At 38.1% G+C, this 18,813-nt stretch overlaps 1 protein-coding gene across 3 annotated transcripts in view; it reads right to left on the reverse strand.

Moving 5' to 3' along the window:
* SS18 (SS18 subunit of BAF chromatin remodeling complex) overlaps positions 1 to 18,813 on the reverse strand; it is a 105,951-nt gene that overhangs the window by 79,846 nt on the left and 7,292 nt on the right. The window contains exons 1-2 of one of the 3 annotated variants that reach the window (XM_077778091.1): positions 8,375 to 8,526; positions 5,693 to 5,769 (exon numbers count right to left, since the gene is read on the reverse strand). In XM_077778091.1, the coding sequence (XP_077634217.1) occupies positions 5,693 to 5,769; positions 8,375 to 8,443 (146 nt within the window). In that variant the 5' untranslated portion in view covers positions 8,444 to 8,526. Of the gene's footprint in view, positions 1 to 5,692; positions 5,770 to 8,374; positions 8,527 to 18,813 lie in introns of those variants that run through there. The other 2 variants (XM_077778092.1, XM_077778089.1) reach the window with 2 other exon arrangements.

The following is an 18,813-nucleotide window of genomic DNA, read 5'->3' on the forward strand; positions in this document are numbered from 1 at the left end:
GCTGACCCCAATGAAAGGATAATAAAAAGTAGATTCTTCTATAAATATTAAAGAAACATTTTCCTAAGAAATTTTATAAATACTATTACACTTATCACTGAAGTAGTATACGTTTTTAATGTGCATGCTTATTATCTCTGAAATAGTCTATGTTAACAAAAGAAAACTGAGTGGATAATGATAAGGGCAGATAAAAACATTTCAACATTTTATGCTTGATGATGGTAACTTCCTACTAAATACTCGCAGATATTACAATACACCCATAATTATTAACCTATTACATGAGAGGCAGTTGCACTTTCCAAAGATTCCACTAAGAACCACTCCATCAATTATCTTGAATAACATAAAATAACCACTGTTAAATTTATTTATGTAACTAAAAACCTGAAAAAGTCAGATCTTACTTTTAACAATAAACCTTTACCAAGAAGCTATGAAGATTGTATTTATAAGACAATAGAAATATAATTTACAGAATAAAAGTTATCTTCATTACTGGAGATTTAAAACTAAGTCCTTTTATATAATGATTAATACAAAATTTTTGCATGAAAACCACTTACAGGACCCTCTGAGAGTTGCACCCATAATAAAATACAAAAAAAATAAGGGCTGATTTAAATAAATATATAAGTTGATTTAAAAAATGCTCAAATCAAACACTACCATACAGAGCAATAATACATTTAATACATTCTCACACGTTATCAGAATTTAAAGGGAAGAGGATCTGTGCATGCAAGCTCCATAAGTGATTTCCTAATTTTATTGAGTGTACCAGGACTGTGTGTGTACGTACATAAGGAAAGATACAGCAATATATACAAAGATGTTACTAGTGAAAAATCTTTAGGTGGTGAGAATACAGTGTTTGATATCTCATTTTTATGTTATCTGTGTTTTTTAATTTTCTACAATTCACATGCTGCTTTCATAAAAATAAAGTTATTTTATATTTAAAAAACAGTTTGAAGCAAAGTTATCACATCTTAAGGGACTGTTTAATTAAAACTGAGCTATCAATTCCCAGATGCCTGTCATTTATTCATTTCCTCTTCATTTTCCTTTTCTTTCTCCTAATGCAAGAAAAAAACACCTCAGGTTGAAAGAAGGAATTTTTTTTTTCTCTTCACTCACAAAACAACACTCACAAATTGAAAAAGAAAGACTATCTAAAGAACTCTAAGAATGAAATTAAATCTATCAGGAAAAGCAAAGTGTTAAGACTATTTAAATCAATTTAAACCCCATCTGCACAAAACACGTGAGAAAATGAGGTCTATTCCAGGGAACCTGGGTGGCTCAGTCGGTTGAACGTCCGACTTCGGCTCAGGTCATGATCTCGCAGTTCATGGGTTAGAACCCCGCATCGGGCTCTGTGCTGACAGCTAACTCAGAGCCTGGAGCCTGTTTCACATTCTGTGTCTCCCTCTCTCTCTGACCCTCCCCTGCTCACACTCTCTCTCTCTCTCAGAAATAAATTTTAAAAATATTAAAAAATTTTTTAAAAAAGAAAATGAGGTCTATTCCAATATGCAAACAAGGGGGAAATAATCATATACACACAAAAAAGCTGAGCACATAAAGAATAAAACAGTATAAAAAAAAAGAATAAAACAGTATAAACTTTTGCTGACTCAAGTTTGAAAAGTTGATTCTAGATCTGAATACTCCCATCCATGCCATGTATTGCTGAGTCCTTCAAGAAACTCATTCAGCCCTATGCCACAAAATCCCTTAGCTAGGTCTGGCAGTTTAGAAAGCCATAGGTGAAAATAAGTATTCTAATCAGAGCCTGTCAACTTTTATTATCCCATGGCTGATCTAAGATAGTGATCTCCTTACTACTGATTACTATCCATACTTAAACTAAGGAAATAGATCAGCTAATTATTTCTTAAACACTATTTTAAAATAAGGGTGCTTGGCTATCTCAGTCAGGAGAGCATGTGACCCTTGATCTCAGGGTTATAGGTTTGAGCCTCACATTGTGTGTAGAGATTAATTAAAAATAAAATCTTTAAAAAAAGAATATTTGGAAATATAAACAGATATGATTCATTGAAGAAATAATATACATAAAATAACGGAAATAGTCATATAAAACGCAAAATGTACAAGTGACTAGAAGATAAAATATCCTAGTTCTCAGACTTAAGTTTCTAAATATCATTCTCTAAAAAAGAATCAGGGCTTTGAAGAAATGGGTGATTCCAAACTGGGACAGGAAGAAGTACAAGATGAGCCTAGAACATTTCCCGGTGCAAAAAATTAAGAAAATGCTCAAAAAATAATGGATGCATATGAAAAAGCCATCTTGAAGGGCTCCAGTGGCCAACATTAGAAACAATTTAAGAAAGAAAATAGAATAATATATAACCTAAAGAACACAGTTAAGAATCCATAAGTCCATTCAGATATAAATGAATGAATGGGGGCAGAAAACAAATTTTTTCCTTAGAATGGGATTTCAAATAAATGTGGAAGGCAGGATGGATTTAGACACTATCTGCAACCACTACAGTAACAACTGTTTCACTCAAAAATCATTGGATGGTGGGTGCTAAAAGTAATGTGTGACAAAAGGAGAAGAAAAAAAGAGAAAGTACAAAAGAGCTTTTGTATGTCTCAAGGTATCTCCCCAACAAGATACACATATGAAATATAAAGAAAAAATAACTTCACAGTGGAGAAACTGACATCACCTTAACTGATTAAAATTCTCAAATACTGGGCGGAAATTCTTACTTTCACACAGCTATTTGAGAATGCCCTGAGAAGGACACAACATCGTTTTCGTGATGCTCTTGCCAAAAGTATACAACATGAATCTAATCAAGGGAAACACCAGTCAAACCCAAAATGAGGGACATTCCACGAAATAACTGCTATGTCCTCTTCAACAACATCAATAACGTGAACAATAACAGACTGAAGACTGGTTCCAGATCAAAAATATACTTAAGGCATGAGACAATTATATGCAATATCTGATCCTGCACTGGATCCTAGACCTAAAAAATATATACTAATGAGACAACTGGCAAAATTTTAAACAGGCCTGAAGTTTAGATAATAGTATTGCATTTTAATTTTAACAACTATACTCTCATTATTTAAGAATTTGGGCCTGTTTTCATGAAATACACACTGAGGTAGTTAAAGGTAAGGGAGATTCATGGCTGCAATTTATTCTTAAATGTTTCAGAGAAACAATATGGAGAAGAAATGAATGCTATGGGGAAAAAATGAGTAAAAAAGCAAGTAAGATGTTAACATTTAAGGAATTTCAGGGAAGGGCATACAAGAATTTCTTATGCTATTTTTAAAACTTTTTTGTAAGAATTAAATTATTTCAAAATAAAAACTTTTAGAAAAAGATACCACTTTTCACCAATCAGATGTGCAAAATGTTCTGCAAGATGACTAATACTCAATGCTGGCAGAGGGTGTTGAAAACCAAGGCTCCGAAACCGGGCTAGGAGAAAGCAAACTAGTACAATCTTTTTTTGTGGGGTAATTTGGCAATTTGGTATGGTCTTTGACCCAGCCATTCTATTTATAAAATTCTAACCCGTTAAAAATTGGGCATTTTGTGTAAATGCATAAAAAATGTTTGGAAGGACAGGAACTAAACAATTAAAAGTAGTTACCTCTATGGAAAGGAGAGAAGCCTAAGGGTAAAAAGTAAAATGTGACTTGCTTTAACCTCTACAGACTTTTATACCTTATGATATGCTTTATACAATGACTTTCTACATGACTTTTCACTGCAAAAATAATTTTAAGCAAAAACGAAAAAGACAAAGTAACCACAAGAAACTCAAAATTAGATAAAGTATGAATCAAGTGATAGCAAAAGTCCAGCATAAGGAAGGCCTATGTGGAGCCGAATCAGGGTTGTTGGGAAAATCTACTTGAGAACAGACCAGGGAGATCTCTAGGAAAGACAGATGTGTCACAAAACTATGGTGTGAATAAAATATTCTAGAGCTGTGTTCTCCAATAAGTAGCCAGTAGGTAGAATGAAATGTGGCTGGTTCAAAATGACGTGCTTTTAGAGTAAGATTGACAAGAGATTTCAAAGACTAGATATGAAACAAAAGAACGTAAACTATCTCAATATATGCTGGAGCCTCTGGGTGGCTCAGTTGGTTAAGTGCACAACTCCCGATTTTGGCTCAGGTCATGATCTCAGTTTGTGAGCTCAGGCCCCGCGTCAGGCTCTGCACTGATACTGCAAAGCCTGCTTGGGATTCTTGCTCTCCCTCTCTCTCTACACATCCCCTGCTCATGCTCTCTTGCTCTCTCTCAAAATAAACAAACTTAAAAAAAATAATAACAATATATTTATACTGATTATGTTTTGAATATGATACTGATTATGTATCAAAGTGGTACTATTTTGGAAATAACAGGTTACGTAAAATACGTTATTAAAATTACATTCTCTTGTTTCTTTTTACTTGTTTAATGTGTCTTACCAACAAATATAAAATTGCATTTGTGGTTTGCAATACATTTCTACTGGAGAGTGGTATTCTAGAGACTTTTGATAAAATACTCAGCTCACTCTACTACATCAGATTCTATTAAGAATATCATTTATTTCCAACACATCATTTCAAAATAACAAGTTTGGTTCTTATGAATGATAACCAATTCTCTATTTGCTTTCTTAACCACATATATGGATGTAACTAAATAATCAATATATGTGAAGATCTAACGTTTCCACACATCAAGCAACACACAAATTTGAAGTCATTATTTTACAATGCAAGATAAGTTTTTTTTTTAGTTTTTTTAATGTTTTATTTATTTCTGAGAAGAGTGAGAGAGACAGAGACACAGCGTGAGCAGGGGAGGGTCAGAGACAGAGGGAGATGCAGAATCTGAAACAGGCTCCAGGCTCTGAGCTGGCTGTCAGCACAGATCCCGAGATGGGGCTTGAACCCACGAACCGTGAGATCATGACCTGAGCTGCAGTCGGACGCTCAGCTGACTGAGCCACCCAGGCGCCCCAAGATAAGTTTAAAAAAAGAAAAAAAGATACCCACTGCATCCCAAAGAACAAATTTTTCTTTTGTAAGAATCAGGAAGTCATAAAAATGTATACACTAACGTTAATAGAAGCATTATTCATAATAGCCAAGAAATGAAAACCCAAACGTCCACTATAGTTGGTTAAATAAAATATGGTATAACCATACAATGAACAATTATTCAGTAATAGGAAGTATTAATGTATACTTCAACATGGATGAATCTAGAAAAATATTATGCTAAAAAAAAAAGAAAAATATTATGCTAAGTAAAAGAACTCAGTCAAAAAAGGCTGTATGTTGTATATATCCATTAAATAAAATGTTCACAATAGGTAAATCTACACAGACAGAAAGCAGATTAGTGGTTGTCAAGGGGTGAGAGATTAGGTAAGAATGGATGGGTAACTGCTAACGGGTATAGGATTCTTTTGGAGATGATGAAAATGCTCTAAAATAGACTGAAGTGATGATAATACAATTCTATGAATACACTAAAAGCTTTGAATTGTACACTTTAAAATTGTTGAATTACATGGAATGTGAATGTGAATTACATCTCAGTAAAGCTGTTATTAAAAAGAAATGCAAAAAATTAACCAAGAAAAATGAACACATAAAATTTTTCATATCATTCTTACTGAGAACACTCTGAAGTCTTTCCTTTATTCTGATAGTCCATTATACACTGAATAAGATGGTTATTTTCATCCAACATCTGAAATGAAATTAGAAAAAGTTTATTGTAAATCTAGTGCATCATGTTAAATTTTTAAAAATCCTTTAGATATCTAGAAATGTTTATTTATAGCAACTGAATCCATTCAGGTCTTTAAATATCATTCCATACCCCTGGAATGCTACGTTTAGTCAACAATTTTTAAATAACTCTATTCCAATTATTCTCCCTCTGAATTATTTCCTGAAGCCCAGAAGGGGTTTCTTTTGCATTCAAACATTTTATTACCTCAACTACCTGTAACAGAAACTTTAGCCTGTCATGACTAAAAGTTAAGGGTCTAAGTTGACTTTGCATCATTCTTAACGCTTTGCAGTAGTAAAGAAAACTTTGTTCTTATCCTCAATGAATACATGAAATTGTAGCCCATAAAGCTTGAGGAGATAGCTGGCTAGTTTCCCTGTCGTATGCAGTATGGTTCTATGATTCTCCAAATATGGAGTAATCAAATATGATAATTTATAAGCATGTATAATATTTACTACAGACTTTATGAGCTTACTTTATAACTAAGCTGTCCCAAAAGTTCAAAAACAAAATGCATTATCAATTTATCATTCTATGGTCTCACAGCAATTCAAAGCAATATTGGCTTTAAGGGTTAAATAATTCATCTAACCAAGGTGGCATTGAGGAAAGAATACTTATATAGCAATGAAAACGCCAGTGAGTTTTAGTGCCAATTTTGCAATCCTCTGCAAAGCACTTATGATTCCAGGGTCTTAGATTATCTTAATGTCAAGGGACAGGAGTAGACGTCCCTCCTGAAGTTGTCCCACATTTCCAAAATTCAAGAAGCATAAAGTATAATGCGAAAATCACTCTCTCAAAAATTTAATGTAGATCTTTTAAAAATTCACGTAACATTGTGACTCTCTTCCTGCATATGAACCATAATCTTCACTTGCTAGGAAAAAAAAAAAATACTGACATGCTCTTCCAAAAAGTGTACTTATTTCTTAAATCAAATCACTTAATGTCAAAAAAAAAAATGTGTCTTTAAAATCCATTAGTCCAGTCTAATGATTTCACAACACATCTTCTCAGTCGATTCCTCACCCTAACACACTTCACAGTTAGAATATGAGAACACTTTACAGTTAGAATATGTCATCTCATTTCTAACATCAATCCCTCACACTGTAAAATAAGGCACTTAATTTGGAATCCATTTTCTCTTCTCATCTAAGAATGAAAACTAATTCACCTGCACATCCTGAATTAATCACTAATAAATATCTTAAAATGTATGGAAGAGAAACTCTTTTTGGAAAACCAAGGAACCTCAGGACTTTTTTAGTCCAAAACCAAAAGTAGAAAGTGAATCCCTTCAGAAACCTGTTTCCGTGTATGTACTTGGAGCTGTTTGCCAGGCTGCAGACTTGGCCTAATGCACTGCATGAAAGCACTGCATTTCCAGGCACTGACAAGCGGGTGTGTTCATAAAATAAAGCAACAGTTGGGCAAATGTCAAATGCCACACCAGAAAGAACTTGACAGTGAACAGAAGCCCATTAACATAATCTACTGGGCATACATCGGTGCCCTGAGTGGGTACGTGAAGTTGATTTTTCTTCAACTTTCGTCCTCATTCCCGTGTATACAACAAAACTGAAATATTTAAGGTAAACTCCTAGACCTAGCAAGTAACTTTCCAAAGTCTGGCTGATTAAATTGAGAATACTGTCTTGCTCACAGGCAACACGGGGTAGCGGACAATAAAGAACCTTTGTGTCCCTAACTGGCAGTAACACAGCAGCGACAGGGGCAGCACTACCCTCTAAAAAGGGACGCACCTCCTCCCCGACTATTTATCACGACTTCTGTAATAGGTCACGATTATCAGACTGTGTCCACCCCTAGACTCCCAAGTTCCATGAAGGCAGGGACCGTGGCTCACCACTGTAGCCTCCGCACCTAGAGTAGGCGCTCAGTGAGTATGTGCTGATGTACACGGATAGGGGGTGAATCCGGGAGGGAGAGGGAAACTCCGAGGGTCACCCCGAAGTCCAGGGGGCCCTCCTTCGTCCGCCCCTCGGACTCTCGCAGCGTCCCCCCGCCAAGTTCTCCTACGAGCTCCCCAAGTCGGCCGCAGTGCGCGGCGCAGCGGAGGGCGGCGACCCGCGCGCTCCGACTTCCCTTCGGCCTCCCGCGACCCGAGATCGGGTGTGCGCAAAGCGGCCGCGGCGCGCTGGGCGGGGCGACGCCAAAGTAACTCCGGAGCGACGCGCGGGGCCGCGGGGGGCGCCGGCTCCGACAAACAGCCGATCCCCGCGCGGCCGCTGCCGCCGGGCGCACGCGCCCCGCCGCCCGAACGCCGCCCCATCCCTAGAGAAATCCCGCGGCGGTTACTTGGGCTTTTGTGCCTGTAGGAAAGAGTCCAAACGCACGAAGGGCTCCGTGGGAGAACCGGTTGGCCGCCTTCCGCCACCCACTCAGGCACAGCCCGCGGCTCGGGTTCCCACACACGACCGCCTCCCAGCAGGCCCGCCTCCGCCCCTGGCCCGGCCGACTCCCGGGCGGGCCCCCGGCGGCGCTCCCAAGGGCAGGATGGGCTGGCATCTCCGACCCCACAAGGCTTCACCTTCTGAATCGCAGCGGGAGTGATCTCCCCTTTGCCTCGCTGCCTCGGGGCTGCGAACGCAACAGACATGTTGCCGCCGTCACCACTACGGGCAAGTCCCGAGCGCTCCGGGTGAACGGCAAACTGGGGGAGAGACGCCGGCCTCTCGGGCCGAACCACCTCGGGAATGCGGGCAGGGGGGATGCTCCTGCGCCCAACGAAAAGCCGGCCGGCCTGGCCTACACGAGTTACTCTGGCCCGTGGAAGTCCTCCTTCGGCGGGCTCCCGAGGAACCACTGCCTCGGCAGCACTGCCCTGCTCTAGGTAGACCCCTTGTCCTTCCCCCTTTCCTGACCGGCCCCCCCTCCCTCTGGAGCTAGTGGTAGGGCCGCGCCCCAGTCCTCCCTCCGCTTCAGCGATTCAGGAAATGGTCCCGCCGCCGCGGGAGAAGGAGAGGCTGGGGCAGACCCTGTCACAGGAAATGCGAGCGGCCCGAGCCGGCCCGCCCCTTTCGCGCGGGTGCAACTTGCCTCGCTCTCCGGCGCGCCGAAACCTCCCTCCAAGTGCGTTTCGGCGCTCGGCTCTAGATCTGGTTCAGCTTTTCCAAGTTCATCTTCACCCCGCGCCCCCGAGAAAGAAGTGGCCGACCCAGGTTGTCCGGGCACGGTGGAGAGGAAAGGAGGAAGGTCAAGACCCGCAAGTTCGTGCAAACCCGTGGAGCATCTGCCGAGATGCGCAGAGGTGCAAGGTCTAGGTGAACGCGGATTCGCTGGTTTAAACGGCCCGGCTACGCCCCAAAGGCGCACCTCGGACTCCACAGTCTCGCACGCATACACTTGCGTGCCTAACAATTTGAAAGTAAACGTGACCCCGAATCGGGAAACGAAGGCTGAGTCTGGTACTCCGGGGCAGTCGGCCAACTTGGCTAGAGAGCCAGAGGAGAGTAGTTCGCTTCTTGGGACAAACCCTTAGCAGAAAAGTGCGTTGATTTCGTCTGACTTGGATCTTTGGGATTAAGTTTTGAGATAGGCCACCTTCACTCTTTTACAATTATATACTTAATGCCTTGTAAATTAGGCCCAAATTGCCAGGCTTCAAATATGGGGGCTNAATTATGGCAGGAACACAGGCAAATGTGGGTAATGTGCTGGGGGTTGCGGGAGGCAGGTAATTATTCTGTAAATCTGGACTTCCATATAACACAAAGGAAGTGTTTATGTAAAATGTCACCCAAAGCTAATGCTCAAAAATCAAGCCCTTCCTTTACATAAAAAATAAAATGGAGGAGCACCTGGGTGGCTCTGTCAGTTACGCGTCTGACTTTGGCTCAGGTCGTGATCTGACGGGTTCGTGGGTTCTCAGTGCTCTGCGCTGACAGCTCAGAGTCTGCAGCCTGCTTCAGACTGTGTCTCCCTTTATTTCTGCCCCTCCCCTGCTTGCACTCTCTCGCTCTCAAAAATAAGTGTTAAGAAAAAAGAAATTTTAAATAAACTGGAAAAAATTAAGGAAAATGCTTATTTTAAAAAATATTTGTTTCAAATATATGCTCTTCTCGAAAGGTCCTGAGTTTCATTGATGAAGCAAACGGGGGTGTATTCTGGGTGCTAGGCTTTATGCCAGGCACCTAGGGTACAACTGAATAACATGGACAATGGAACCTGCCCTCTTAGAGCTGACAGTCTGATAAACTCCAAGGGCTGGCAGAGAAGAGATACATATGTAAATATGTAAACTTCTAAGAAAGACTAGAAGCCAACAAGGGACTGAAAGAAAGATGAGCACGCACATGAGTTAGGGTGAGAAGCCTCTTTAAACGGACATCTAAAGGATGAAGACTCAAGCCATCCAAAGGGAAGATAATTTACACACCTATGAATAGTAGATGTTGTCAACAAATTCTTGTCTTTCACTACCCTAAACCTTAAAAACAAAACAAAACAAAAATCAACACTTACATTTAGACTTACTGTAATCACATCAAATTGGAAAAACTATTGAATCCAGAAGAGAAACTAACAAGTCTTATCCACCATCAACACAGTCTGTCCAAAATCTGTCTTGATGTTTACACAAAAGTACGTTAAATTGTTAAGAGCAATATTTCGGTAGGAAAAATAAAACCATCCTACTGCTCCATTTATTCCTGGCAGATAGCACCGAAATCTTCACATGAACCTGTGGGAATAGTTGTCTGAATTCCTTCCTTGGTCAGCTGGAATTGGACAAATAGAAAATTCAGGTACCGAGCAGGAAGGCTGTAACTTGGAGGAACTTTCTTACAATTTTGGAGTCTAACTGTTAAGAGCCTTTAGTTAGGGGAAAGACAGTTTGGGGCACGATCTTGTCTCATTTGATACCATTAGTTTGGGGGAGAGAGAAATCCCAAAGTACAGATTGCGTGATACCAAATTTGGGAGAAAAGGAGAATGAAGAGTACCCGGTACTTAGTTAAGGAGAAAACAGAAAATGAAGATGGGAAGTTGACCCAAAGTATGAGAAATGACTCTAGGAACTTAAAACTGAGCTATCCAGGCAACCACTTTCCCAACCAGAAAAATCAGTTCCATTATTTAGATTGCTCTTGGTCTCAGGCATCTGAAGAAGGAATTGAGGTCATATAACAAAGAGGTGAAAGGTTTTTTTCCTAAGAATAATCCTAATAGAACATATACAGTGGTTTAGAATAAGTAAAATACATGAACTATTCATTCTTGATTATTCATGCCAGTCAATGTAGACACATTTAACAAATGTAAGAAAACTGTCCATGTTTGGGACACCTGGGTGGCTCAGTCAGTCGAGCGTCCGACTTCTGCTCAGATCAGGATCTCATAGCTTATGGGTTTGAGGCCTGCATCGGGCTCAGTACTGACAGCTCAGAGCCTGGAGCCTGGTTCAGATTCTGTGTCTCCCTCTCTCTCTGCCCCTCCCCTGCTTGCACTCTGTCTCTTTCTCTCTCAAAAATAAATAAACATTAAAACATTTTTTCTAATAAAAAATAAAAATTGTCTGATTTTTAAAATATTTCCATTTTTTGTGTTACATGAATTTGTATTCCTCAAATGTATTTCACCAAACTGATAAAATGAAGTGTTCCAAGAATATGCTTAATATTTAGTAAAACTATAATCACAGCATTAAAAATTATCTTAATTCACAAAAAACATACATGTATTGAGATTACTTTCATATAAGCATTTCTTTAATACTTATTTTATAATTAACAATATTCCTACTATCAAATTTGCTAATATTTGAAGCCCTTTTACTGCCATAAATTCCTTGAACATAGCGGGGGGGGGGGCGGGGGGAGGCAGAGACCAAGCCTGTTTGCTCATAATTGGGCTCAGAGCAAAACCCCTCAGGTAGTATCTTTCAAAATATTTCTGCTCACAGTCTCCGTGGCATTTGATGAGTTATTTTGAATTGTGGTTTCCAGACATTTCAAGACCCTAAGAACAGCATACATCTATATAAATACTCATTATTCTAGGCAAAAACAAATCACCTTTCCTAATTCTCCTCAAAACACTACTTTCAATACTCCAGAAAGTTTCATTCAATGTAGACTATAAACAGACTATCCGGAGCTCTTCCACATGTTCTTACATTAACAAACACTGAATGAATTAAGGAGTAGCTGAATCAAATGTATTTGGAAGGCTAATGCTATAACAAAGTATTGCTTTTTTAAAACAAGTGCTTATGTGAAGCTCTATTCAATTTAACTCACTGTGACAAATGCACAGGTTTGGAGTCCCCAGTTCTCCCACCTGTGGCATGTCACTGGACTGGTCATTTCATATTGTGTTCACCTTCCTGAAAAATAATGACCCTATCTAAAAGGCTATTAAAAATAACGGTGTTTAGGGGCGCTTGGGTGGCTTAGTCAGTTGAGCATCAGACTTCGGCTCAGGTCATCATCTCACAGTACATGGGTTTGAGCCCCATATTGGGCTCTGTGCTGACAGCTCAAAGCCTGGAGCCTGCTTCGGATTCCGTGTCTCCCTCTCCCCCTCCGCTGCTTGTGCTCTGTCTCTCTCAAGAATAAATAAACATTAAAAAAAGAACAGTGTTTAATTATTATTTATTACGCACTGCCACTGTCTAAGTGATTATCTCAGGCTAGATTCTTTCAGATTGTCCCAATTTTAATGGGTGAAATATGTAAAAACACATAGGATATTGTAAATTACTAAACAAGGATAAGATTTGTACTTAATAATCTAATAGAGAAAAATACGTACTTCAAGACAAGAAATGGTCTAAAATACCTAATACCCAGTCTACCCTTAAGAAATTTGGGGGCTAGGGAGATCTTTTTGCCCACAGGTCCTGAGCCCATGCTTTAATTAGCTCCAGACTCCCATCACTCCAAAAGCCCATCAATACTAATGGCAGATATAATTATAAGAAAAATATATGGGGACACCTGGGTGGCTCAGTCAGTCAAGAGTCCAACTTCAGCTTGGATCATGATCTCCTGGTTCATGAGTTTGAGCCCCACATTTGGGTCTATGCTGAAAGCTCAGAGCCTGGAGAATGCTTTGGACTCTGTCTCCCTCTCTCTCTGTCCTACTCCCCACCCCCATCTCTCAAAAATAAATAAAATGTTGAAAGAAAAGAAACAGAGAAAGAGAAAGAAAAGAAAGAAAGAAAGAAAGAAAGAATATAACATAATATTATGATACAGTCCTGCAAACACCATGATTTTAGCTTTCTGGCCTCCAGAATTGTGAAAGAATAAATTTATTATTTTAAGCCACCAGGTTTGTGGTAATTTATTACAGCCATAGTAAACGAATATAGATGCCAAGATACTTTAAAGAAGAAAGAATTGTTTTGAAATAGCTAGATATCTGTGTTTTTTAAAAATGTCCTTTGACCTTTTCCTCACATATACACAAAAGTTAACTTGAAAGAGATTGTAGTCTTAAGTTTTAAAAGTAAAACTATAGGGGCGCATGGATGGCTCAGTTGGTTGGGCATTGGGTGTAGATCATGATCTCAGTGTTTGTGAGTTCAAGCCCCGCATCAGGCTCTGTGCTGACAGCGCGGAGCCTGCTTGGGATTCTTTACCTCCCTCTCTCTCTGCCCTTCCCCCCCACTCCGCCCTCTCAAAGTAAATAAATAAACTTTAAAAAAACTGTTTTAAAAGTCACACTATAAGGGCGTCTGGGTGGCTCAGTCGGTTGAGCATCCGACTTTGGCTCAGGTCATGATCTCACGGTTTGTGGGTTCAAGCCCCACGTTGGGCTCTGTGCTGACAGCTAGCTCGGATCCTGGAGTCTGCTTCAGATTCTGTCTCCCTCTCTCTCTGACCCTCCCCTGCTCACACTGTCTCTCTCTCAGAAATAATTTATTTTTAATTTTAAAAATAAACAAATAAAAATAAAAGTAAAATTATAAAACTTCTGCAAAAAAACAAAGAATTTTCATGATCTTGAGTGAAGCATACATTTCTTAGATAAGAAACAAAAGGCAAGAAGCATAAAAGAAAAATTTGATAAACTGAGTTTCATTAAAACTAAAAACTCTGGGGGACACCTGGCTGGGTCAGTCAGTAGAGCATAGGACTCCTGATCTCGAGGTCATAAGTTAGAGCCCTCATTGGGTACAGAGATTACTAAACAAAATGAAAACTAAAAATTAAATTAAAAACTCTGTTCCTCAAAGATATCATAAGAAAATGAAAAGGCAAGCCAGAATCTGGGAGAAAAGATAATGAATTTATGAGACATTAAACAAAGAATTTGTATCTAGACTATATAAAGAACTCCTACAACTCAATAAGACAAACAACCCTACTAACAAAATGGACAAAAGACTTGGAAATGATTTACGAGTGCCCAATAAACACATGAAAAGTTGTTCTCCGTCGTTAATCATCATGGAAATGTAAATTAAAGTCATACTGAAAAACCACTACATACCCGCTAAAACTGCCAGAATTAAAAAGAGTGACATCATCACACTTCAGAAAGTATGTGGAACAACTAGGAACATTCACCTATTGCCTGTGGGAGTAGAAATGATACAACCACACAGAAAAACAACTAGTAATTATTATAAAGTTAAATACACAGTTATCGTATGATCTAGCAATTGCGACCTTGGGTATTTATTCCTTACCCAAAAGAAAGGAAAATGTACTGCCCACCCCAAGCCTGGTACATGAGTATTCATAGCACCTTTGATAAAAATATTGCCAAGTTAGAAACAACTCAAATATTCAACACAGGTGAATGGATAAATAAATTATGATACATTTATATAATAGAATTCTACTCAGGAATAAAAAGGGCTAGACTATGAATATACACAGCAAAATGGGTGAATCTCAAAAACATTAGATTGCATAGAAAAAGTGACACAAAAGAGTACTGTTGGTTCCATCTATATAAGAATCTATAAGCTAAATCGACTTATAGTGACAAAGTAGGTCTGTAGTTGACTAGGAATGAGGATGGGGGGCATATGGTGACTGCAAAGGAGCACAAAGGAATGTTCTGAGATGATGAAAATATTCTATATTTTTTATTGTGGTCATAATTACACAGATGTATCCATTGGTAAAAATTCATCTTTAAATTCTTGTTGATCTTGCACTGAATACCTAGATCAATTTGAGTTTGCCAATTCATGAATCTGATATATACCTCCCTTTACTTAGATCTTCACTGGGTTCTTCCAACAATATTTTAGGTTTTTCTGTGTAGAGGTCTATATGTTATTTCCTGGAAATATACTATATACATGAAATCTTAATTTTTTAAGTTGTTCATGTATTTGTTTATTCAAAGAGAGAGAGAGAGAGACCAGAGGAGGGACAGAGAGAGAGAGGGAGAGAGAAAATCTCAAGCAGGCTCCACATTGTCAGTGCAGAGCCCAACACAGAGCTCAATCTCCTGAATCATGAGATCATGGACCTGAGCTGAGATCAAGAGTTGGACAGGTGCCCCACTTGAAATCTTTATTTCATTTCCCTAATTATCTGCTTTTGCTTCATAGAAATACAGTTGATTTGTTTTATGTCAATCATGTGTCCATTAACTTCCTAAATTCACTAATATTAGCAATTTATCTATACTTTATTTTGGACTTCTTATTACAATACAATTAGGTCCTCTAAAAGTGATAGGATTTTCTTTTCATTTCTTCCTTTCCAATACTCAAAGTTTTTCTTTTTTCTTTTCTTATATTGCTTAAAAAGAACTCCAGTACAAAGTTAGATAGAAGTGACAAGAGCAGGTACTCTCAGGTATGTTGCTGATCTCAAATAAAACACAAGTTCCAATATTTAACCATCAGAAATGATGTTTCCTGGAGGTTTCTTTTAGATCCCCTTAGCAGATTAAGGAAATTCCTTTCAATCTTTAGATTATGAGTCAATAAGATTATGAGACAGTGGGTTTGATTAAATGCTCTTCTGCATTTATTGAGGTAGGGTTTTGTTCCCTCTATTTCACGAGTCAGCAAATTTTTTCTATAAAGACCAGATAGTAAATATTTCAGGTTTTGCAAGCCACCTGGGCTCTGTTGCAATTACACTACTCCGTCATTTTAGCAGGAAAGCAACAATAGACAATGCAGAAAAGAATATGTTAGTTGTTTTCTGGTAAAACGTTATTTACAAAAATAGGTACAGTGGCCAGCCAGATTTGGTTCCTGGACAGTAGTTCGATAACTCCTGTTTTATTCTGTTAATGTGGTGAATTACATTGATTGCTAGAATAACTCAACTTAGTTGTGATATACATGTGATGTATATTTTTTTGTATATTGCTTGTTTCTGTTTATTTGTATTTTGCTTAGTATTTTTATATACATGTTCATCACAGAAAGTGGCACATAATTTTCCTTTCTTATAGTATCCTCAGGGTTTGCTATTAGGATTACGCAGCTTCATGGGCACCTGGCTGGCTCTGTCAGTGGAGCATGTGACTCTTGATCTCAGGGTCATGAGTTTGAGCCCTATGTTAGGCATGCAGCTGAAAAAAAAAAGGTTATACTGCTTCTAAAAACACGTTCGGAGGCACTCTCTCTTTTGCTATTTCTGTGACGACTTTATGTAAGATTGGTGTTATTTCCTTCTTAACTGTTCCTTAGGATGCACTAGTGATACCCCTGGGCCAAGTGACTTTGTGGTAATGTTTTGTTTCTGGATTTAATTTCTTTAACAGATTTGGGACCACTGAGATATTTCTCTTTTTCCTTGCATCACTTTTATTATGTTTTTCTATGAATTTGTGCTTTTACTCTAAGTTTTCCAATTTATTGGCATGAAGTTACTCATAACTTTAATGTCATTAAGATCTACAAGGCCCTCTTTACATTCTTCATATTGTGTCTTTTCTTTTTTCTTGATTATTCCTGCCAGCCATTTATCAACTCTATTAGTGTTTTTAATGGTCTAACTTACAGCTTTCTTTACATTCCCCATTATTTATTTCGTATTTCATTGATTTCTGCACTTTATTATTTTCTTCTTTCTACATTCCTTGGGTTTAATAAGCTGTTTATTAATATAACCTCTTAATTTGGATGCTTAGGTAATGATTCTTAGTCTTTCTCCTTTTGTTTTATATATATACATATATAATGGTTATTTATATTGAGAGAGAAAGAGAGAGAGTGAGAGACAGTGCACAATTGGGGGAGGGGCAGAGAGACACGAAGACAGAATCTGAAGTAGGATCCAGGCTCTGAGCTGCCAGTACAGAGCCTAATCCAACTCCGCTCAGGTCCTGATATTCTGGTTCATGAGTTCAAACCCTGAACTGGGCTCCACACTGCCAGTGTGGAGGCTTCTTGGGGTTCTCGTCTCTCTTCTCTCTCAGTCCCTCCCTTCCTCACACTTTCTCCAAATAAACAAACAAACAAACAAACTTTAAAACATACATTTCTTAATTTTCAAATACATGGGTGTTTTCTATATGTTGTTGTTACTAATTTCTGGCTTAATTCTCTAGGGCCAGAGAATACATTTTGTATGCTTTTACTTCTTTTTTTAAATTTTTTTAAATGTTTTATTTATTTCTGAGAGAGAGAGAGAGAGGCAGCGTGAGCAGGGGAGGGTCAGAGAGAGAGGGAGATACAGAANAAACTTTAAAACATATATTTCTTAATTTTCAAATACATGGGTGTTTTCTAATTATGTTGTTGTTACTAATTTCTGGCTTAATTCTCTAGGGCCAGAGAATACATTTTGTATGCTTTTACTTCTTTTTTTAAATTTTTTTAAATGTTTTATTTATTTCTGAGAGAGAGAGAGAGAGGCAGCGTGAGCAGGGGAGGGTCAGAGAGAGAGGGAGATACAGAAGTCAAAGCAGGCTCCAGGCTTTGAGCTAGCTGTCAGCACAGAGCCCGACACGGGGCTCGAACCCACGAACCATGAGAACACAACCTGAGCCAAAGTCAGATGCTCAACCAACTGAGCCACCCAGGAACCCCTGTATGCTTTTACTCCTTTGAAATTTGGAAAGCTGACTTGACAGCCTACCATATGGTCAATTTTTACAAGTGTTTGATGTTTGCTCAAAACGTATGTGTTGTCTATAGTTCTTATGCATGGTGTTTATATGTGCATATATGTTAGACAAAGATTGTGTTCCTTGAATATTCTCATATTCTAATATTGAATATTTTAATTTTTTACCTGCTTATTTTATCAATTACAAAGAAAATTGTGTTAAAACCTCTAGCTATAATTGTCAGTTTCTCTGTTTCTTCTTCAGTACTATCAGTTTTTACTTTATCCTGAATGTTGATGTTAGGTACAAATTTAGAATTAAGTATTCCTAGGAAATTAAGCCTTTTATCATTACAAAATTTCCCTCAATATCTCTTGCTATCCATCTTGACTTGAAGTATACTTTGTTATACTCTACACTAGCTCTTTTTGTTTAGTATTTACATGATATCTTTCCCACCCTTTTACTTTCAAATTTTTTTACTTCTTAGTTTAATGTTTATCTCATGTCACATATAGGTACAATTTATTTTTTTTTTAAGTTTAAAAGCAAGAGCATGCTCAAGAAGGAAGAGGGGCAGAGAGAGAGAGACAGAGAGAATAATCCCAAGCAGGCTCCATGCTGTCAGAGGATACAAGTATTAATGTAGTTATCTTGAAGCCTACTAAAATACTATTTGCTTTCTGTTTCCCATATTATTAAATGTTCCTTTTTCTTTCTTTTTGGTGTTCTTTTTTGTTATTATTACTTTATTATAATAACGTATTGTAATATATATGTTTACAAATTTTTATATGGTTCTCTAAGAGAATCCCAGAGATTACAATATGCAATTTGGATCCATTAATCTAATATAAATTAGAAATTCTACTACTTCCTGAAACAATGAAGGGAAGTTAGAATACTTTAACATCATTTGTCCTACCCAAATTAGATATTATTTTTTTAATATTTTAATACTATATATATTTATAAGCCCATAGGATT

This window comes from Crocuta crocuta, unplaced genomic scaffold (assembly GCF_008692635.1).
Source record: "Crocuta crocuta isolate KB4526 unplaced genomic scaffold, BGI_CrCroc_1.0 scaffold26, whole genome shotgun sequence".
NCBI classification, from domain to species: domain Eukaryota; kingdom Metazoa; phylum Chordata; class Mammalia; order Carnivora; family Hyaenidae; genus Crocuta; species Crocuta crocuta.